The sequence below is a fragment of the Coenobita brevimanus genome, chromosome 52, assembly GCF_032717465.1.
Source record: "Coenobita brevimanus isolate Jiangsu-jjx chromosome 52, ASM3271746v2, whole genome shotgun sequence".
NCBI classification, from domain to species: domain Eukaryota; kingdom Metazoa; phylum Arthropoda; class Malacostraca; order Decapoda; family Coenobitidae; genus Coenobita; species Coenobita brevimanus.
This window is the reverse complement of record NC_137005.1, coordinates 2,301,209-2,325,983: the sequence shown is the minus strand read 5'-3', so window position 1 is coordinate 2,325,983 and position 24,775 is coordinate 2,301,209. Positions and strand designations below refer to the sequence as shown.

The 24,775-nt window shown below is 41.5% G+C and overlaps 1 protein-coding gene across 1 annotated transcript; it reads right to left on the bottom strand.

Moving 5' to 3' along the window:
- Positions 1-1,107: 1,107 nt before the first annotated feature.
- LOC145400434 (Y+L amino acid transporter 2-like) lies at positions 1,108-15,945 on the bottom strand. The gene is made up of 9 exons (XM_080272947.1): positions 15,540-15,945; positions 14,265-14,486; positions 13,789-14,014; positions 11,989-12,033; positions 11,262-11,385; positions 8,474-8,674; positions 6,234-6,383; positions 4,120-4,297; positions 1,108-1,169 (listed from the first exon to the last, which is right to left on the bottom strand). Exons 1-9 carry the CDS (start codon positions 15,943-15,945, stop codon positions 1,108-1,110), a joined length of 1,614 nt encoding a protein of 537 aa, XP_080129073.1.
- Positions 15,946-24,775: the final 8,830 nt, after the last annotated feature.

The window sequence follows — 24,775 nt, the reverse complement described above, 5'->3', positions numbered from 1 at the left end:
ATATATATATATATATATATATATATATATATATATATATATATATATATACAACACGCTTACAGCCTGATGGGCATCTCGACTTAGCAACCACTTGAAAAAAACTGAGTGGTAACTTCTCCTCTGCCGTGAAGACAGAACCCATGGCAGGTGCTAAGGAATCAGTGCCTGGCAAAAATGCAGTAGTCCAGTAGGTAGTAGGCCTGTACTAGGCCAGGATGCTGAAGTGATAGTGATTCAACTGGGTTTTCATGAATCAGTGAAATACTGCTACCAAACTAGCTCCCACAGCTCACCAAGCCGTAACTAGTCAGGGCTTCATGATTCAAGCGTTCACAACAGCCAGACGAGCTGCTGCAGACTGACAAGCTGCAGCCGATCAGAAAGTGGAGGATGGATGGATTTGTTCTGGAAAAAGCTGGTCTCGAGTAACAGGTTAAGTCGGGTGATAGTTCTCTGCTCGTCTTCTTGCTGCCCAGAACATCATGTCGTTCAATTGCAAACTCATGGTGAACCATCATTAAAAGTGGGACTCAGGCACGGGACGGGTGCACTGTGTGAGAGTGGGCATCCTCATGGCTGATAGTAAGATGGTTTGTCCTGTTGTTTCCCCATCGGTGGATATAAACAAGGAACTGGATGAGGCTCCAGCAGCACTAGAGTCGATGATGAGTGACAGAGTATGACTTAGCATTAAGAGGCTGAAGAATAATGTACCTTATTAGAGCTAACTCCGCAAATTCCAGAAGCAGCAGGTCTAGTAACTGTCTTGGTATTGTTTTGATTTCCCTTTCACTTCTCAGATCTGTAGGTCTATCTAATTTCATAACTGATGGTGATGATATTGTAATATGATGTAATATGATATGATGTGATGATGATAAGGAGGAGGAAGAATATGATGGTGATGATAAACACTGATCAGACACATACAGCCGCACACACAGATGAGTAATGATGATGATGATGATGATGATTGTGGTGGTAGTGATGATAAATTCTGATCAGTGACACACAACCCAACCGCCATCGTCACTAATCCTTTTCAGCAACATTTGTCGGCAGCAGAATGATGATGATAATTCGACGCACACATCCCTATCGTCGTTACACATCCTTCTTCTCAGGAACACACAGGAACATCATTTGGCAGCAGTAGGTCAGCTTATCTGGGGGAGTGAAAAACTAGTCACCCTCTATGGAAAGACTGGGACTTAGCAAAAATGGATTATCTTCCTTAATCCTCTCCTGGTCGGAACTTTAGTAGTGAATTCCAACTAACACTTTGACTATTTTTTAATGCACACCAAACCGAATGTCACCCCACACCTAAACACAATGCATGTGCCGATTTCTACCCAAATCATATCAAGTACTGGTGAGATCCGTTTATATTAATTGTTAAGAAGCAGGAATGCTATCCAGGTGGGAGTGGAAAATTACGGATAATTCTCGGATTTTTAGTTGCTAGTCGGAGTTGCCAGATAGCCTACTGCTGTGAGAGGAGGTATTTTTTAAAGTTGTGTTAATTTTAATTTTTTCTTCTATAATGTTTTACTTTGATGATTCTTAAATTATGTAATATTCAGATTTAATTTCAGTTCGTATGCGAAAGCATTTAGAGTGCTATCTAATGTATGAAATCTCTGGAGTATTTTGGATATCTCTGATTCAGAACTGTTGCTACTAAGAGTACCTAGAACGTTCGAGTAGTAAGGAAGTTATAAATGGATGGAGGAAAGAATAGAGGAGTCAGTTTACTTATGGCCTTGTGAAGTTAGTGTATTTCTGTCACCTGTAAATTAGTTGAGCAGGCAGTGTAAGTACTTGGAAAACAAGAGAAATCCGAGATTGTCAACCTCTGCCAAGGCGGAGGTGTTTTCTTATAATTTTTCTGCAAGCACTGTAGCATTATTTATCGAGTTTGAAGCAAAAAGGTCGAAACTGCTACTATCATGCAATGATAAAGGATCCCTTTAAAATTTCCCGGATCCACATGATGATCCGGATCAACACCAAAATCTAATGGATACCCTACCCCTCCAAAAAATATCAGCAAAATCCGTTCACAACTTTTTGAGTAATCCTGCTAACAGACAAACAGACAAACGAACCAAAACTGGCAAAAACATAAACCTCCTTGGTGGAGGTAGTAAATACGACGAACGCGAGAAGCCTGTGTTACTGCGATGCCTGAGTTGATCTTTTGTACATTGGAACGCTGACCTTACGAGGAACGATTCACTGGACGATGTCTTTCCTGTACTGAACTACCGCTGTTGGAGCCTGTGGCAGTGTGGGACGAGGAAGTAACAATATATATATATATATATATATATATATATATATATATATATATATATATATATATATATATATCATCTCATCAGCCGTTTGAGTGTCCACTGCAGGACCGGCCTATCCCGACTGAAATGGGGACGATACAGCCAATGTATCTCTACCAAGTGGCTTAGGCATTCTAGTAGAGATTGTACAGTATGTAGGGTGAGAAGTGCTTGTAAGTGTAACTGTAGTGCTGGAGTGGCGTTGGATGTGTGTGTAGTCTGCGAACCAAGTGTAATCGGCCCGCGCAAGCCGACTGGGTGCAAGCATACTTTATAGTATGCGACACTGGTTCAACCACAGTACCCCTTATGTCCGCCAAGCAGTACGTGGCCAGAATAACGCTCCCAAAGTTTATTACCCTAGCGGGGTGCGAACCTTCGTTCTTCAGTGTACGAAAACGCACACTTTACCACTGTACCACAGAGGCTCCGTATAGATAGATATATAGATAGATAGACAGATAGATCTACATATAGATAGACAGAGACAGATAGATAGATAGATAGAGATAGACAGACAGATAGATAGATAGATAGATAGCTTTGTAAAGACTTCTAATAGTAAAGAGGATTTTTTTTCCTTCTACCCCAAGACGATTTTCTTTTGTGTAAGAGAGACTTCTGATAGTAACAAGATGAGAAAAATCACCTTAAAGCCTCACAGTCTATGGAAGATATTCAGATTTATTCTTGCTGGTCAGACTATTACATTCAGCTCAGGAGAGACAGCTGTTATGTAGGAGTTGGAGGACATCAGTGAAACTTGGTTTACGTGAGATCAAAACACTAATGATATGACAGGAATTTTCAAAAAGTATTTTCTTGCGTCTCAAACCTCTTGAAGGATAAAACATTTATTGACAGCCTAAGTAAATCCAAGAAATAGGGATGTTCAAGTGGGTAGGAGAGATGTCTAAGGACAGGGCTCGAATACTTAACTGTTTTGTACTATCGAAGTATGTATACTTACTTTCAAATTCAAAACGTTTGGACACTTGCTAACACTTTTTCCTTAGCAATTTACTTTGCAAATTACATTTTACCATCCCCTTTTTGCTACCGAAATGTTGTAAACTATATCTATATTAAACGACATTAAAAAGCTATAAAGCAATGCAAAGGTGCAATATGCAAAATTATTTCTAAGGAAAGGTGCCACGAGGTCTATTACGCAATCCACACTAAGGTTCCGAGTCTGAACTAAGAACTGCAACACGTCCTGCATCTTATCTCCCGCACTGTTTCATCCAGTCAAATCTTGGGACCAGATAAGGCACACTTCACTCCTGGGATTTCCTTACACTGGGGTGGTTATCGGATATACACATTATACAACGTGAAATGGGTTGTGTGAAGTAAGAATCGCATAAATGATGCCGGACAGACATTGATAACAATAACTGAGCCGTACCAGAAACAAAAATCTCCTGATGGAGTGTTATACATGAACCATTGTTTTTTTCAGACGCAAATTGTCTGCACTTGTACGACAGGGAACATGGCGTTTCAGTGGACCAGATTCGTAGCATAACATTTCCTGTTGTCACCTGCATCACGTTTAGCTCTGGGAAACGGAGCACCCCGATAGTGGCCTAATGAAACTGAATGCTCATATTCAAACTTTCGCCTCATTTTACATGACCGGACAATTTCCCCTCACAATATGACCTATTCTGACCTCAGTGTGACGATGCTCTTAATCGTGATTCAGAAACAATTCGGAGCCACGGAGCATCCTTGTATGGCTAGCTAATGAGAGGTTATAAATTCCCACCTGTGAAACAGGAGCATTTGGCAGCAATGTCTTCCCTGTAAATGGCGATGTAGTAGACAGGGAGACCAGTGGCCATAAGGACGACAGAGAGAGCAACGGAGACGGGGTCGTAGATGATGGGCAGCACCAGTAACGCCAAGTAGGTCAACGCAAACACCACTGGCATCAACAAACACACCTGAACACACAAACATACATGTTTATTAGAAACAGCAACCACATCTATAGGCTATATACAACCCTACTTGAACTTAGAAATACTACAGTTTATGTCTGTACTGTACGATACTCATAGATTACTGAACATTCTCAATTCTGCAAGTATACTGGAAACATCATTATTAACATTATATTCACTTGTATCCACCTAGTGTACAGAATAATAGTATGGTTTTGGAAGCATTTTTGATCCGCCATGTCTTCCACCTTGCACTATGATCTTGCAAATGCAGCTCTGAACAGATATAGATCTATGGTAAAAGTATAGCGTATCAATTTCCACGGCTTGGCAAACCTCTCTCTCTCTTTTTTTTTTTACTAAGTCATCACAGCTTCTGAATGCCGTATCTCATTAACTAGGCAGCTTCTAACTACTTTATATACACATTAATTCTGTGATAAAGTTGAGGGCTATTAAGTTTCAGAACTCTAACTTCCCTCCTCCTCCTCCCATCCACTTCTCCACGACACACAGCGTAGTTTGTGAACGCTATTTCCCGCTATGGGCTGCCTTTTGCGTCTTTAGATAAACAAAATAAGCCGGTGAGGAGAGAGAGAGAGAGAGAGAGAGAGAGAGAGAGAGAGAGAGAGAGAGAGAGAGAGAGAGGGGGGCCGTCACGCCTCCTAATTTTTTTATTTGGGGGGGGGGGGGTGATGTTTTTCGTCGCAGCTAAATGCAGACTTGGCTATTAGTTTCTTCTCGTGAATTCTAAATCTCACAATTTTAGCATAAAGAAATTAAGCTTGCCGACAGCTTTGGAAAATAAATATATATTACTAATTAGTGGTGATGTAAAGATTCTCTCTCTCTCTCTCTCTCTCTCTCTCTCTAAAAATGTAATGGAAGGGCACACACACACACACACACACACACACACACACACACACACACACACACACACACACACACACACACACACACACACACACATACATATGAGGCCTATGGTAAAGGTGAAGTATACTGATTTACAAAGATTCTGTAAACACTGGATTCCAGAGGGTGACGGGTGCTCACGTCCCCAGCATATATTCCACGCGTTAAATGTAGTGGTTTTGTGGCTGGAGTTTATTGCTCGCGAAATACCACTCAGGGGCGAGGGAAGCTGGTCTCCCTCGCCTTAAATGACGGGAATGAATAGCCTAGTCCTAGTCCCCTATGTCCATGATGGTTACAAAAAAAAAATGGGAAAGGAAAAAGCAAAAAATGGATGAGAGACTGAATGTGGAGAGGGACAGCGAGGAAACATAAAGAGCTTGGTTCCACTTCGTTACCCCTCAAGCATCCTCTCCGTTTACATCCTCTCCATTTACAGCAAGGTTACGATATTCCAGGCACAACTATACCATAATATTACTGTATTCCTCGATAGCACATACTGGATAATCAGCAGTAAGGGTATTATGGATTTATATTCCTGGGGCTGCTATGTTATATGTGTATATTATATGAATATTAATAAGAAAAAAGAATAACAACAGTAAAAAAACTGCCTTCATGATGTGGGCACTTGGCCCAAAGCTCGATAGCAATAAAATAGCTGCTATATCATGCGAGTACTATATTTCAGGTGCTGGAGAGGGACATTTTCACGTGGTGGCACCGATATACCTGCGTGGCGGAGCTGCCTGGTTTTACAAACATCTCTGAACCCCCTATCCACCGAAAGAAGGATGGTGAGCTGCAGGAGGAGGACATCTTCAACCAGCAGTCTACCAGGTTCACGTTCAGATGAGCCTGAGGTTACAACAACAACAACAACAGCAACGACTACTACTACCACTACTACTACTACTACTACTGCTATTACTACTACGACTGGACAATTTATTTCAGGTTAACTTGGCAAACATTAAATCTTTAACAACATCAGTTCGGTGTCACTCGTGTGTACCTTGTAGGGCCTGGTGCGGTGCGGTTGCTTGTACCTGAGCCACAGGAGGCCACAGATGCAGCCGAACGAGGTGAGGGAGGCGGTGTAGGTGGAGTACTGGATGAGCTGCATTATATCAGACGACGCCAGCATCACCAGCGTCAACACACCCTGCAACACCACAACAGCTAATGACTCGTACAGCACACAAAAACGTCAGAACACATCCTAAAGCACCATTCTAGAGCATCCTGGTCATACACCTAGACGAATATCCTAAAACACACCCTAGAACATCATCCTAGAATTCCTAGAACACACTCGTGAGACATTTTAACATACACCCTAAAGCACACCTAAAACACCTTCCTAGGAGCCACAGAAAACAAGAAAACATCGAATTAACCCGCTCATGGTAGGAACAGTTCTAGTATTCTGTTGCATTTAGACGATTTCATTCATCTGAGAGCGAGTCATAGGAATCCAAGAAAATTAATACGGTAATCATTAACCTTACCATGGTCGGGACAGCTCTACCACTTTATTTCACGTTATGTCAAGCGAAAGAGAATCATATGAGCCTCAAAGTTAACACCTTCACTCCTGGGGCTTGGTTTTTACTTAATTCTTTGCTATCTCCTGACGATTTTGTTCACCTTAGAACAGATCTTCCTTCCTAAATTAAACAAAATCAAGTGGTAGCAGCAATAATAATAATAATAATAATAATAATAATGATAATAATAATAATGACGTCATCTGGCTAAAAGATCTGACTCTGACTCCGCTGATGTTCCTCCTGTTTGATTCCTGCTCAGGTTTTTTTTTTTTTTTTTTTTTTTAGCTGGGTAAGACTCTGGAAGGGATAGGTGTTTCATGAACCCCATCAAATTTTGCAGGTTCTTTCGAATGACAATACTCCTGATTATTTACCCTTCAGCTGAATAAATCGTTTTGATGCCACTAAAAAAAAAAAAAAAAAATCTCGTTGTATCTAATCACCTAATGTCTGGTACAATGAAAAACGTGAGCATTTTTTTTTTTTTTAACTAAGAAACAAATATCCAAAGACTGGAAATCTTTTAGTTATTCTTTTAAGGGAAACTAAATAACAAACAGCCATACTCAAGGTCCGGTCACCTCAAGACGCCAGGACACAATGCGTTTAAAGATTGGAGTTCATAGGCAGATGGAAACACAGACTTAGTAAGATTGCTGCAGAAGTGACCTGGTGCATACATGAAGGACTGAGTGAATCGGTTTCATTCTGTATTAGAAAATCGTTCAGAAAAAGGGAGGGAGTGTGTTGCTAGAGGGACGCTACGTACCTAACCGGCCGTAAAGAAGGGATGCAGGTACACAGTTCAGAAGAGCAGTAACCCTTGAAACAGCGATAGTAGAGAGATGAAGATGCAACATTGTGGAGAAGAGTGAAAGGTTGAAGGAGCCAGTTAGACAAGAGGAATCGATCAAATGAAAAGCCTTGAACTCTGACTCATTCAGAAAAGTTGTATGTACTGAGTCCCTCACAAATTGGAGTTGTATTCCACACAAAACGAATAAGACCCATGTACAATGTTAACAGTTGTGCAGCAAGGGGTGAAAAAAAATAATGGGGTCAGTACAACACACCCAGTCTCTTAGAAGCGGATTTTGCAGTTAAATGGTTTATATGTAATTATATGAACAATGTCGTGCGTAGTAGAATTTCAGTTTTTCCGATAATTTGGAACCAGGAAGGCCAAAAAAATGATTAATTTTTTATGTACTAAGCTTATTCCATTGGTGAAAACACTATTTTTGTTCTAGACTCTCGGCCAACGTCAGGTTGAAGTTCCATACCTACCCTCCAGTTTTACAAGCCAGATTTATCACATATAACTCTTGAGACACTAAGTTCCTCTCACGTTCTCCTCTACTACATGTTCTGGTACTCACTGCACACGCTATACACCCTACATACTCATATATTCGGAGCATCAGCGGTGTTTGTGTCCGTGTGGTGTGGTGTCGATAAGTGACCAATTTTTCATACACATCATTGGATATTTTTCTGCAAATGTTATGTCGGCATCCGTGCTTGTACTGACAGCGGCAATACTGAACCTACAGTGAATGCTAAATCTGCTATTGCTACAGTGCACCAAACCTGAGACACTACTGCATACAATGTACTGTATATTACATTTTCAGATGTTTTTGTGTCGGTTCAGTTACATGGTACAAAGAAACGCATTTTCTAAGAAAGAGTTCGTACTAACATTGAGCAGAATAGCAGGAACAGGTGTGAAGTTCTTAATGTGGATTAGTGCGAAGGCCTCTGGCAACTGGTGCCTCTTAGCCCCGGCATAGATGAGGCGAGCCTGAGTAAAGACGCAGCCGTTGACGCTGCCGAAGGTAGAGCACAGCACGAACACCGGCATGATCCACGCCATCACTCCCAGCACACGTTGGGCAAATGTCTGCAGTATGCAAAGGGGCAAATTAGTAGACAGTTGCTTTTAGGAGGGAGGATCAGAACACAAACGTCTGGGGCGAGTACGGAAGCAAATTAGTAACCTATTTCATCTCTAAGCATTAGTGCATTCAGACTCCGTGTATATGGAGCCCTTTAATCCATTATGAAAAATCTAATGTATTAACCATATATCCGGCCTGACCCCAACTTGCCTACTAAAATCCGGCTACGACCTCAGTTAACCAACATATCGTTCGTTCGTTTGTAGAGACTTCAACATCCTTATAGGCAAGGCCCATAAAACGTGAAGCAAACTTAAGAGAATAAGGTGAGAAGTTTAAAGTAATAAATAAATGGGAAGTAGTAGATATGCTTCCTAAGGGCATAGCCTCCTGTACATTTTGCTGGCAACTGCTTGCATGATTTTACCTTACAATTACCAAGACACCTACGAGGATCTGCGTAAATATACACCCACATCAGCAAAGGCTTAAGGATGTCCCTCTGTAAAATAAATTCAGGTGTTCCAGGTTCAGAGTCTAAAAATCTGTTACACTGGACATTCTCACTTGCAACATATTTTGTGCTTTACTAAACGCTTCACCCGCTTATAATAAAAACATACCTGGTTGTTTGCTTCACAGTCACCGCAGTTTTCATATCGTCATAATAGCATTCTTATCCCCTCCTTTCAACAGGTTAGTGTTTGATCATAAGCCTCATAAGTTGCTGCTTGTTCAGTTAATTATTAAACAGTTACTGGCAGATCCCATGGTCTTACATCCAGTGGCCATTTACCGGCATGAGTTTGGTCCCGTACTCTTACGCACGGTTATTTCGCTTTTTTTTTTTTTTTAATTGTGTCGCACGCATCCTCCATTCCTCTGGGCCTATCCTTCCCCCACCACACTGCTACACTAGTGGGAATGTGGATTGTCTTCAGGCTCCGACCGCCTCACTCACTCACTCAACGTCGAAATGAAAGGTGCTTCATTTGGCACCACCACTTACATAAATCTGGCACGGTGTATACGTCAGCATGTACCCTTATATATCACTCTTCAAATCTCTGCAGCACTAACTGATTATTAAAATATACATATTATAGTTCTTTCTTGTATCATCTGACAAGTTCATGAGGTTAGATTTTGGTTTGTCCAGCTCAAGCCAATAAGATGCCTGCCTGACCATTCATTCTCATTGTCACTGTCCGTACTATGTGCTCTCACATTGCTATACCAGGAAATGACATGCATTTTTTTCATACTAGGTATTATTTTAAAAGATATTGACCTCAATCATTCCTTTGTGGAGGGCAATAATTATATACATCTTCAAGTTCCGCAGGAAGGACTCAGTGCCGAGTCTCTGTCATGATATGCTGTATATTTCGTTGGTCAGCAATAAAGAGAGTTAAATGTACTGAATTTCTAGAGGATTACGCGAGCTGTTTTGTAAGCCAGTAAAACTAGTTAGTGCAGTTACTGCCAATCTCATATTGTCCCCTTCGGAGCGCCGAGGCCCAAGGCTAGGTTTCTGTAATCGAGGACATTTAAGATTTGAAGACAATTAACAAGAGTGAAGCACGTGAAGGTATAAAAAGTTAATGAAGCAAATCACCCCGGGATGGAATCTTTGATAATGGTGACCTGTGAAAGGCTCCGTGCTTGTTGTCCTTCAGCGGGCCGGCAAAGAGCTGTGAATAAACTTCATGTGATTTCAGGTCCAGAAAACAGAAGCTTTCGTGTTGTTGATAAAGGCTGTTGCGAACTACGAAATATATGCCAAGAAAAAAGTGGCAATGGTGATGAAGACATGATGTAAATAAGGGCGGTTTTTAGGAACTTAATGATGATAGAGAGATTAGCCTAATCATCCTATATTTTTGATCTGTTTGTCACAACTACGAATAATGAAGATGAATAAAATTTTGACATTTATCTCTTAAAAGATCTTTGGTTAATAAGCTGAAAGACAATTACTTGTGCTGATTTATTTTTTCTTGTAGGATGTATTTCCTACTCTACTATATGACTGTATGGTATCGCGGTCTTCATCACCACAGCTTGTTTGTTACCTAAAACTGAATATAGGAACCTGAATCGTAAATCACTTGCTGCGTGTCTTGTCGAGAGGAACATCAGAGTACTTTCCTTGACATATCACGCTGCATTACACACAAAACTAGAAAGCACTTAGAGAGAGCATACCTCCCCCAGCTCCAATAAAATACAGTACATGATGTACTGCAGTAACTTCACTTTCCATGCAGCTGGATATTTTTACGGTCTCACATAGTCAGTTGGTTCCACAGTCTTAATCTGCCCGGCAACAATTTGAGAGAGAGCATGCCTTGGCCAACACCAATTGGGTTTGTGATTTCCTCCATCAGGATCCGGATCCACCTCAAAATCTAATAACCTCTTCCTTAGCCCACTGCCCACCCAGCCACCATACTTCATTGAAATACGATAACAATTTTGACGGATACCTTGCCACAAACAACCAGACAGACAGACACGAGTGAATACCTAAGCTCCTCCAAGTTCGCTGTCAGAGGTAATGAGTTCATTTGGATGTAATCAACTTACCAAGGCGACGGCCTCTGAGGCGAGCATCTCATCGGGTGTGAGTACGGCGAGGTAGGCGGCGTTGGTGAGGGTGTACACCAGCGTGACCAGCGACATGGACGTCAGGATGGACAACGGCAGGTTCCTGGGAGTTGGAGGAGGTGAAAGGTTAGATTTATTAGGCAGACTGGTTCCCAAGGGCATGGAAGAAGATGAAAAGTTTTATTTGTCATGTCAAGGTGAAGATAGGTTAGGATGCAATTTCGTGAGTGGGCAGACATAAGGGGAGGCGTGTATTAGGGAAGATTAGATTAGATTTACTGAACAGAAGGAAGTTCCAGGAGAAAGGGGAGTCAGTCAAGAAGGGTTATGATCCAGATTAGTTGATATACTAGGAGTTAAATTTATGCCTGTTCACTGTACGAAGGTCAAAACATTTCACTGTAATGGAGGGGGATTATGTATTGGGCAGGTGTAGAGTCCTGGAGAGCAGAAGGAACCTCTATCTATCTATCTATATACCTAGGCTGCTTCCCCCAAGGAAAGGGAGGAATCTCAGGTTGATGAAAAAAAAAAATCCTTAGCGACTGCACAATCCTTATTAATGAAAACAATTACTTATCAGTTTTCTCACAGCAGTTGACTTGTGATTATTTGTACAGTTAACTGAGAAATAATATAGTCCTGGGTAGTGCTTGACGTGATGCAGAAGTTCCTGTCTTAATAAGGAGCCAAATCAGTGACTCACCTGTTGGGGTTCTTGATCTCCTCGGCGACGTAGCAGAGGTTTTCCCTGGAATGTAAAAAGGAAGATGGAGTAGGCAGGGGCGTATCCTTTTTTTTGAGGGGGGAGGGGGGGCATGCCTGAAAAATTCCCATGTCTTCCTTCTTAATAAACTAAGCATATAATTAATGGCGTAAATATTTTGACAGCTCTTTCCAAATGTGAACCCTTTCAGTTGATGACATACTTTTGCATTTTACTCCCGCTATTCACAGACGAAATTGTTCAGCTTTGACGGAATTTTCGAACTGGAGAATTTGATACAGGCGTCATCGACATCATCAACACGAGGAGTCTTTGTTAAGTTGAATATGTGGACTGGTGAGGTAAGACAGGGTTGCCATTTCGTGGAAATCGTCTGCTAATGTGGAAAAACAAATGAGTGAGGAGGGACCCTTGACGTGGAAGAGAAGGACGTCTTTGCACACCACTGTGGAAAAGATCCACGGTACACAATCATGCTATTTGTGTGACATAAAGGAAATTTTGACATGGTTTGGAGGCATTAACATATATTGTTATTTATATCTATCATAGTTAAATGACTGGAAATGTATCGTTTGTGCATAATACACTCGTTTAAAACAAGGATGAATACGTCTACCTGCACCAGACCGGCAGTATTATGGCTGCTTTATTATTCAGCAAAGTACTGACAAGGGAAATGCCAAACACTTGCAGTCATACTTACAAAGTGTTCAGGGACAGCAGAAGAATTCTCGCAGTAAATCGTGTGGAGCTGAACTGCGAATGAGTTTGGCATTGTATGACTGCCAGCAATATCTTCACAGATCAGATATGAACTGACAATCTATTTGTGGTTGGTTACCTGTACATATCCATTAATCATGTAGGGATACGCTAATGAATGTAATAGTTATATGGTTAGTTTCTTTTTATCATTTGTTGTGTGTGGACAGATTTATTATTTGTTGTGTGTGGACAGATTTATGTCTCTTGTTTCGTTATTTTTCGGCATGTACTGATGAGTGCATTATTCATACCCACTCATGCAATACTCTTATCTAATACGTATCACTTTAGTAGTTTAGTTGTACCAACATCAAGTTTTCTATCATCCTGACTACCAAAGGAGAACGTGTGCAAAATTGACGTCAGAACCAGGGTAGATTTACGGTAAAGCTGAGGTAAGGTGTAGGTAGGCCAGAAAGGCAGAATTCAGAATAAATATTTATGGGATGAAAAAACTAGATGGGTCGGGTAGGTAGGATTGATTGGTATTGTAGTATTCGGTGGGACAAGACTGAAGACTTAAACTCCGGGAAGACAGATGTTGCGTGAAAGGTGGTATTGACAGCGGGACAGATTTCTCTTAAATGTTTGATGTGGAAGTACAAAAAAGGTGGGCTGGATCGAGAGGGATGGGCGTAATGGCGGTAGGTGGTGGGATAAGACGGACAACTGTACTGTGACAATGGGCGTTGTATGAAGGGTGGTATCAGCGGCGGAAACAGATTCTTGTTAAAAGTTCGAAGTGGAGGGGTAGAAAAGGGGAGGATGAGCAGAGAGGAGTGGTAAGGTTGGGCAACAATGGTGGTGAGGTATGGCAGAGGTACTACATTTTGTGAAAGTGGATATTGTTGGTTCACAGGTATGGACTTGGGAAGGCAGGACTTACCAGTACTAACTTGAAAGATGGTACGAGGTGACGAAGGGCAAGGGTAATGCATCTGAATTCTAACTTCAGGATTTATGTCCTAGCTTGCCTTAAACATTATACAACATTATCTTTCTTAGTCTCACCATCCTCCATAAGAGTAAATGCACTGGTAGAATGCGGCAGCAATGGCACCGGCGCTCCAGTCTGTGCCGTCAAAGGGATGCTGGTAATTTTCAGTGTGTCCAGTACCAAGGTAGACAGAGGCTGTCACAATAATGACCGTCAGCGCCACCACCTTGCTGGTAGTAAACACGTTCTGTACCTTCGCCGCCCACCGCACGTTGACGCAGTTCACCCATGTGTGGAGCCCTGGCGGAACAGACCTTAGTTTACCGGAGGTACACACTTTACCAACACTACTTGAACTAAGTTACTCCACTCTCATGGCTAGACCAGCTGGACCAGATTACTATCCTCAGTGAGGTGTGATGCAGGTCACTGCATTTTGTTGTGCATTTATATGTACTGCGGTATGTTATGTCATGCAGGCTGATAACTCTGGCAAGCTAAACCACACAAGCAATTGTAATTCAGTTCTATCAGAGACAAAGTTGCTAACCAAGTAGTGCCATAGCAAGGAGCTTGACTGGAATATCCGAGGCAGTGTGGCAGCCACCCAAAACAGCCTGCACGAAGTATGAAGAAAAGGTAAGGGCGACGGCAGCCAGTCCGGCACCGTTCCGCACCCCAAATGTCACCCAGAAGCAGAGGAAGGCCGGCAGGGGACCAAACGATTCGTGCAGGTAACTGTACATCCCGCCACTCTCAGGAATCATTGTGCCTGCGGTCACAAAGGCATCGTACATTATATACAGTCATCACTGTCTCAAACCATCATGCCCATAACCATCCACTATAATTCTACCCTTTCCCCCCACCACATTGATTTTCTAAGGGAAATCTGGTACTTCCACCTTTACACCACTACTGCTGCCCTTACATATAAGGACAATCTCCACAGGGTGTACTTGTCCCCACTCACCACCATCGTACCCCCATTCCAAGCCACACCTTCTGCTCACCCCAACCACTTTTTGCTTCCACCACCTCGACTTGCACCTTACCAACACCCATCCTCACAGGATATACCTGCCACAGTATGCTCCACCGCCGACCACTATTCTTGCCTGTCCTACTCACTCGTGCCCACTCACCCCAGACATTTTTCTTTTGAGGTGCATTGGCCAAACTACAACACCCATCGTCAAGGATGTACCTCACTCGTTTAGGAGGCATGACACTGGCGTAAGAAATAGACTTATTATTATTATTATTTTTTAGATGTTCAGTGCTAGAAGGAAGGGGCTTATAAAACTGGTGTCGTGGGTCGAGAGGAATATGTGGGGTTGGTGAGATAGGCTAAGATGGCCAAGGGTGGTGAGGTAGGATGTGTTAAGTGTCGTGGGTGAATAAGATAGGGTGCAGTGGACACGCAGGGCACTGGTGGTTGAGAGCTGTTTTTTATTAGAAGTTCTGTGTCGGGGTTGTTAGGAAAAGGATGGGGTTGACAAAGGGGAGTGGATGGGACAGACAGGGATGGTGGCAGGTGTTGGAGGGACGCAGGGCCTGAGTAGAACTTCCTATAAATTTGGACGTTGTAGGTTAGCCGGTTTCGGCGTGTCGATGAATATTTCAAACCTTTCTCCAAGATCAACGACAACAAAGTATCCAACGGTTGATTTCATATACCTAGAGTTTCACTCTTACTCCACCGTCACTTCTATATCTAAGCTCCTTCTTTCACCTTAATCTACTGTATATTGGTTTGACTGACTGATGCAGGTAAAAATCACACACATGAATTTAATAAGTGGGCATAGTTCTTTCAGTTTACCTAATTCAGCAAAGCAGAGTGCGCCAATGGTAGACACGGTGCCACTGACGGCCCACACCACCAGGGACAGACCCACACTGCGAACGCTGTAGATGACGCCCGTGGGGGACACAAAGATCCCTGAGCCAATCACGACGCCCATGATCATCGCCACACCTTCCACCAGACCCAGCTCTCTCTTCAGACACACAGCCTCACTGCTTAAGTCTCCTCTTTTATCACTGACTTTATTTTCACTCTCCATGACCCCCTCTTCACTGCCTGTTTTTTTAGCCTGCGTTGCTTGGTTCATTTGGCCGTTTGTTTGTGTTGGTGTTTGCGATGGTAGAGTTGCAGGAGCTTGCGGCACATCAGTTCTTTCACCTGACTGCTGCTCCTCCTCCATAGTCCCTCCTGTGTTGCCCATCTTAACGCCTCCTACATGCAGTTATGAGATGACCATTTCACCCCGACAGTGATAACCGCTGTAAAGAAGAATTAGAAATATATTAATCATATTGTGGAAAAGTAAGACTATAAATCATTAGGCTGCTGAAAATCGAATGGAGTTTTTACATAAACTATTTGCCAATATAACTCGTTATTTTTATTGGCACAGACATTCCAGGAGTTTAGTAGAAAATACTGCAGTCTAGTCATTGTTCCCTGTAATTACTCGAGAGTGAACAGAGAAATAACGAAAACCCTCTAGCAAACTACGGTTAAAACGGACAAGCGGATCATGAGCCTCAAATTGGCGATTTATCTTTTCCTTGACGCTGATGGTTAATCTTATCTCGCAGTAAAAGATTACTATTGAGGTCACATGATATTCACTAATTTGTGATAATAAAACACTATGTAAGTGTATTAGTATACGATATACCTGTATATGAAAATCATAGGGAAGCACAGTTAAGGTTAGTGAAGAGCAATAAGCCTTACTCACTCGAACTCAGAAGAGAAAGTGTGATAGATCAACAACTCTTTCTCCCGAGGTGGCCTGAGGCGGCATAATTATGAAGTATTGGGAAGACCGTGAAGTAGGTCACTCTGTCCTCAGCTGAGATTTGTCACGTACAGTAGCTAGAACAAGCATTTGTGCAGGAAGGGGTCGATGTCCTCCAAAATGTTACGTGTGATAAGTGGTATCTCGAGAGGGCTGGTAAGCGTGGCCTCATCCACCTCCATTTAGTTCTCATCATGGGGGATGGCGTGGCTATATGAGAATTTATGTCATACTATATGCGATTACAGTCTGATAGTATAGGGAGACAGTTGTTACCATTAATATTATAGGGATTAATTAGTAAAGTAGCGCACATGGGCTATAGATGCAGTGGATATGAGTCGCTTTGGCACTTTATGACATGTAATATACGAATCACGAAACCTGAGTTCGGTATTCATAATCTTAGTTCATGAAACTCTTCACTGTTGGTTATGACCCATGTCAAAGTCTAGCTGTGGCAATATTTTTCTCATTCTTTTCGTCATGGAGCCCATACAGGAAATGCAGAAAGTCACAGTCATCAGTGAAGGTTACAGTATTTGTAATACTCCCAGCGGGTCGGTGTTCACCGAATTAGCTCTTCAGTATGGATCAGGTGAAACCCCGAGACTGCGCTAGAAGACTGGATGGTAACCATTCATCCATCCATTGCCAGACGCAGACGCCACAATCCCGCAAGGGGTGGCCATTTGACTCTGAGTTGCTTGTTTTACGGGAAGGGGCACTAACCCTCCACCAACCTACTTGTCGACACGTAGGCAGCACGTGTGGTTTGGTTACATGGTTACCACACAGCGTTGTAAACGGTTTCTTGGCTTACAGGAAACCATTTGGCTTGTCACTCAATGTAAAGCCACTTGTAAAGGGAAGAAAAGCAATAAGAAGTGACAGGAAAGATGGGAGAAGTAGGAAGAGAGGAGGGCAGACACAGAAAGGAATGATAAAAGAAGTAGGCAGCACTACATCAAGTGAGTGGATGATGGTCGCCACCACCTACCACTATGGTAACCAACTGTTAGAAAAAATAGGTCTCTTCCAAAACGAAGGATGAAGCTTTCACAGGTTCTGTAAAATAATAACGCACAGTATATATTTGCGACGTTTAACTGCCGTCATAAAATTTATTTGTGAGTGAAATCATGAAGCATAAACTAGAGTATTATTTACATTTTTACTGAATACAAAAGAAATGGTCGCTACATAGTAGATTAATGCATGGCGTCACGTTACCACAATGCTGCCTACCTCCGACCCCATCAGAATTTATATCCCAAAATTCATCGTCCATGGGCTCGTATTCTAGGTGTCATAAGTTTCGTAACACCTTTTCCCAGACGATTATTTTGCATATTACATGTTAACATTTTATTGTACCGTATGTTATTTTTATGTCGGTCTAATATCGACAGAGTTTGGATCAGTATCGTTCAACAGGATGCTATTGTGTAATGTGTAGAATAAATCGTAAACAAAAAGGTGTTACGAAATCTCCAACGACACTCAGAATACGGGTGCATCATTAGTCTCATATTCCATCCCACGAAGCATGCACGGATCTTTGTTTTGGGTACTGTAAGAATTTCAAGCATACTGGCATCAGGCATTATCAAAATGAATGTTGTATATTTTGCCAGCTAGTTTACGTGTGTCAGATGGCCGGCCAGGAAAGTACCAAAGGGGGCCGGGTGGCGATGTGATAAGCTGTCCCTCCCAAGAAAGTTAAATACTGTCCTTTACAAAATCGTAAATCTTTCTGTGTATTATAGCGGTCTGCTTTACACACGCTAGGGAAGCACAGGCAGTTTTATTATACACGTTCAAGCCGCGTTTTTAAGAATCCTAAAGGACGACTCATCCATAAAGAAGAAAAAGAAAGTTGCGTTTTTACTGGAGAAGCGACCTCCCTCCAGCCAGTGCTTCATGGACGGCGTAAGTGTGAAGGGGTTTTGGAGTACAAGGCGAGAACAGAATGTAGAAATTATTTTGGAGTGGCTATGACGTTGTTGAGAGTGACTGCCACTTAAAGAACCACGACTGGGATATGAACGTCTGAGAACGCATGAAAGGACACACTACACCACCCCAGCACATGTCCGTCACCAGGTGGAATCAAATCTACGTTGGAATAAGCAGGCACAACGAACCACACCCTTAGAACCTTCGCAGGGTATTCTTAGAGCTCGAATTAAGGCACTTTAGCTCTACATGTAGAGGTGTATGGTATGTAGGAAGACTGCTGGGCCTTGATAGCAGGCTGTGAAGCCTACAGTATGCCCAGAGTCGGACACAAAAAACAAAAAACAAAACAAAAAACAAGCCAAGGGTATACATGATAAGGAAGTGTGTGTGTGTGTGTGTGTGTGTGTGTGTGTGTGTGTAGGTGGAAGTTACTCAGAGGGGCACCACAATAGTCGCTGTGATGCCAGATTAAACATTTTTCTCAATTTTCAGCCATTTAATATATCTCCGGCATTTCGGATATTTGATCACGTTTCTGGCATAGCTCTTGAAATATTCGCCTACCTCTAGCAAATTCAGGATCAGACAAAAAATAACACCTGAAATAATAGCCACTTCACATCTAGAACCTGGCGATATCGTGGAACCCAAATACAGTAATTAAGACTTTCAATCCAATCTCGTATATCCCAAATACAGTAATCAAGACTTTCAATCGAATCTCGTATATCCCAAATACAGTAATTAAGACTTTCAATTCAATCTCGTATATAGAAGGTGGTCTGTAAACAGCTCTCCACTGAAAACGCACCTCAGTCTGCTGGTGTGGGCACGGGTAAGGTAGTAGGAACAGGAAATGAACAAATGATGCAGGATTGACATTGATGAACGCTGACTGAGTTAATTCTCATATCGTCGCTTACTTGGATCACTTCTTTTATTCTCATTTATTTATCAACGTTATTTTGAATCCTGGATACATTCACTACAGGTTGAAATTGTCCCCCTCCAGTCCACCATCCTCCTTATGGGCGACAGGAATGGAACTGAGGGACGTCTGTATATCCGGGCAGTGAAGTTACCCAGTTATATAGGTGCCACCAGATGAAGGCGTCCCTCTCCAGCATTTCCACACAATTTTATCCAACTTACAACTCCTTCATCCCAAGAGGTGCTGGACAGGGACGCCTTCACGCGGTGACAAATAAAAACGGGTGGTGGAGCTGCCTGGGTAAACAAACGTCCCTTAACACACTCCTTATCCTATGAAAGGAGGGTGGTGGGCTACAGGAATGGGATACTGAGGTGCCATTACAAAATAAATCGGTACGGATGAGGTGTAAAGGAATCTCTTAAACCACTTATAATATGGAGTTTGGTGTTCCTTTCTTTACCCAGCTCTTCAACTTCCCTTCAACGCACCATTGTCAAGGCTTCTAAAAATCACCAACAGTATACACAGATCTTTCTCTCATGGTCGTATTTGTAGACTTTCCAGAGATTTCGTTAACACCTATTCCTCGGCGATTTATGTGGCTTATTACTTCTCCTTAACCTTTTGGACGTCAGTTACGGTAACTATGCCAAAACTAGAAATGTAATCACTAACATAAGACAAAAATAACTTATAATACAAGAAATAAATCCCCAGGAAAAGTGTGTTAGGAAGTCTCCCGTGTCACCTAAAATAAGGTCCTCATGCACTCCTTCACATCCTCCTGTCTCGTTTTTATTCTGTCCTCATCTCATAGCGAGTTAGCTTGTGTGCAGCCTTATTAACACCACTTAAATCATACCTTCTCTGCCACCCAACTCAACACTCCTTCCAGTCCCTCTAGCGTGGATACATAAACCCTTTTTTCATGCACTCTACCTTATCCTCCTTTGAGAGACTGTAATCAACTTTGCATCATTAAACTTTCATTAAAATCTGTAATAAAACATACCTCTACTGCACTCTACATACCATATACACAATGTAAGCTTCGCAGTGATCAGAAAACAAATATTAGACATGGTAGCCTATCGTGCGGACAGATAAAACAAAAACTTCATGGATAAGGGAACAAACGAAAATAGGACGCATAATCAAAACGCAGGTAAAGATTTGGGCAGGTCATGTCCTCTGTAAACAAGATAACAGATGGACAGGTTATGTGCTACGCAACTTGCCAGAAACAGACAGAACAAGATGGAGAGAGAAGATTCGGTGATTTACTAGGATTCGATGGAACAGGTTAGGTTAATAGATCATAGTGAAGAAGAAAGAGAGAGGCATTCATTCTGCAGCGGACTTTCTGATGATGATGATGATGATGATGATGATAATGATGATGATGATAGTTATACAGATCGTTCATTTTAACTTGGAAGATATTTTAAAACTTTCTCAGCCGATTTCCCGTAGCCCAGTGGCAATAATTCACTACATCGGCTTTACATCCACTACACAGCACTCTTTCGTGACTAGCACCATCATCTAGTGTCAATCTCCTGGTACAACTAAGCACTGAGGGTGAAGGGGAGGCAATACTAGGCCAAATTAAGGTGGACAGAGTATATCATCAAACCCAACACCCTTCATACCATCTCTGGGACGGATACACACCCCCTTGTTTAAAATACTAGTTCACTTCATCTCTCCAGCTCATTTTTGGACTTCCTATCCTCATTCTACCTCCCATTTTGATTCACTACATCCCCAAGAAAACTTCTTATCATACTGTCTCTACCAATATATTCAGCAGTCTCAACACACCTTTGGTTTTCCTTCAAGTACTTTTCCACTCTTAAACTTTCCTTCCTGTACCCTCTCACTTTAGTCTTCCACCTCTTTCTACCATCAACTTGGCTTTAGTTAACTCTCATCAAAACCTCAAATAAATCAAGCCCGAACTTTCTCAAACTCAGCCGTCTTTCCATATCTCTAATTTTCTGTGATGTATACATACTCCACAGGCTGTCACTCCATTCTTCCAGTTTCTTCGTTCTCCTTTATTCATTCTATCAACATCTTTACATCTATGTACTCACTAAGGTTCTCATGAGAGGGGCAACTCTAGCACTGTATCTCAGCAAACGCAAGACGAATTAATTCCACTGAGTGAGGTATAGTGGTCTGAAGGTGTTAATACTATCACCATTAACTCTTGTGATCGAGACACCTTCATTCAGTATTCTGTTCCAGGTAACACGAGGTGGTCTTGTTTAGCTGAGAGGAAGTTACAGAATACTGAGATAGTTAATACAGACACAATTAGCCCTCTTGTGATCAGGCCAACTTTAGCGTTCAAATCCATCTAATGTAAGACAGTTATATTCATTAGAGGAAGAATTAAACAAGCCTAACAGAGTTTAAAACCTCGCACATATCATACCTTGACTGCAAAATTTGACCACGCCTTATGTAGCCCGTCCTCTTCATCAGCTCTAACGAATCTGAACACACGAGGTGCCTTCTGGAATCGGCTGACGACACTCACAACCACCTCACTGACTGACGACTAGCACAGTGTATAGCCTTGAGACACCCTCACTGGCACCCCAGCAACTGTGGCCATGATTTGTGTATTTACTAAGTTATAAAGCATTTTTTTTTTTTTTTTTTTTTAATGAATGAAGGCCTTCCTTACTTCCATTATTCTTTTTTTCCTCTCTCGCTACATCTTTATCATCATGGCTAATTTGGATTTAAGTAGCGAGCCGGAAAATATTACTGTGATAGATGCTAATTGAAACTTTACATAGAGGAGCGATGGTGAACAGACAGCATCATCATCATCATCTGCTGGGCTACCTACACCACACATATAAGCCAAAAATAACCAGTCTTTACCCCAAGTGGCAATGAACAATAAACCCCAGCCATTCCTTGCATTTCAACCCTCTAGACCAGTGTTCTTCAACCTTTTTTGGCGTCGTCCACCCCTAGTGTTGAATTGGTAAAAGCTGTCCACCCCAATCGTTTAAATGTATTATCCCATGATCCTAACCTTATATATTTACTTTTTTAGATTCTTGAATGTACAAATATGTAGGCAAGTAAAAGCAATTTCTTATTATAAATTTGCAGTTTATTATTTTTCCATTATGCATTTCATATGATTACATAATGCAGTCTCATTACAAGAGAAAATACAACATCAGCGCAATTTTAAAAAAATGGCATCTCTCCTAATGAAGCAAATCAATAAGCAATATTGGGCATAATATGCGTTGTAGTTGATATATTCCAAAAATCAAATTATTCTTCATTTTTAAATCTACATATCCAGGAAAAAAGTTTCATTCACTTTTTTAATTTCCAAATTTTAGTTATAAATTCTTCCATATTATTCATTCATTCAAAATATACATAACATAATTTTATCACTGACGTTCCAAAGCAAATAAATTGTCTTCATAAATTTTAAAACAAGAATAAAATTGCAAACAATATGTTTTATATTTGCCAGTATAACAAAAACGTCATGAATCATCCTCCAAAAAACAAAAAAACAAAAAACAAATAGTGGCTTGGCTGGTGTTGCAGTTTGTCTGCTATCAGGTTGAATCGAGGCACCAGACGATTTTCCAGGGCAACCCGCATCAATGGATCTAAATTGAGAATGGCATTTCTTTTCTTTGTCTTGATTAAAACTAAGCTTGAGAAGCCTTGTTCACATAAATATGACGTTGGCATCTGGACAAACATTGCTGTTGCCTGATCAGCCAACTCCTTGTACTCAGGATTATCAAGCAGGGAAATCCAGAAATCCATAGGGTGGCCAAATGTCTTGAAAGCTGCTTTTTGAGATAGAACGAGAAGGCAGAGGAGGTATGCTTATGCTCCAACAGCAACTCTCCACTCTCTGAGCACAGCTGCCCAGAGTTGCCAGCGTTGCCAATCAAATGAACAGGAACAGAACGTGTTACATATCACAGTGTTGTTAATGAAATGAATAGGAACTGGACAGGTTTACAGTTAGGCCTAGCTAGTAAGTTAGGTTTAAGAGAGAGGAGAGCTAGATGGGGGAGTGATACTTAGCTATTATAGTGGCGATATGTAATATACAAATATATATTTAATGTTCACGCTTTGTGATAAATCTGAAGGGAAAGACAGAGAGGTTAAATCTTGTATAAATTTCATTGTACAGTGTATGCATTTCGAGATAAAGCTGGATTAAGTGCTCGTGAGCCACAGAAAAATCAACATACAGGCTATCTTTGACTACACATATCTAAATTCTCCACTTGTATTATATTATTTATTTCTTCTTTTTTATTCTATCAATATACGATAATGATCTGGTCCACCCTCTGTCCACTCAAAGAAAGCTGTCCACCCCACACTGAATTTCGTCCACATTAAGGTGGACCGTCCACCCAGGTTGAATAGCACTGCTCTAGACGGCCGGACATCTATATTTTGCTATATGGTTCCAGACCTGAGTTCATCTGAATAGTGAACCCGGTGGACTGCAGGCTGAAGTTGCATTTCTATTCTCCTGCATTTCATAATCCTTCTTTCGGGGGCTAGGGACAGGGGCTTAGGAACGTTTGTATATCTATTTAGCGAAGCCACAGGATCATATCGGTGCCATCACGCGAAGGCGTCCCACTTCACCACCATGGTTACCACTGATGGCAGTAAATGGATTTCCCGGGTTACTTAAAAACTGTTTCACTTTTCATTCAGAACAAGGTCACCAAAAGTTAGCAATACAACGCAGGTTTGAACTATCACTGAGAGATAACTGCCAGCGGAGGAGTAAGCTACTGAGGCCTTCACGTTATCTTCACCGTAATCTATCACCGCAGCTCATTATCTTCACGTTATTGGTACGCCGATTATTATTCACTTGTTATTTGCCTGACTCTGTCTTGTTGTTTGTGTTTCATTGTTCCCGTGTTATTATTTCATTGTTTTACTCTTATCGTTCCTGGATTCTTATTTTAGCATTGTTTTTGTCATGTTATATTCTTTGTCATATTATTATTGTTATTTTCTGACAGCTTTTGTCCTATTGCTACTGTTGTTGCTATTGTTATTATTATATTGTTATTAACTTACTATTATGGTCATTTTTTTTTTCCTATTGTGTTGTCCCATAGGTATTGTGTTTATTATATGCATATTGCCTTTTTAGTCTTACTACCGCCTATACTGTTACTGTTTAACCATTCCTGCCTCATAACTGCCTTATTATTGATTTTAACTATCAGATCCAATTATTATCGCGTCTTAATACTGTTTCTGCGATTTCTTGTCCCTTCTCCGTATTCTCCTCCCATTATGCACACC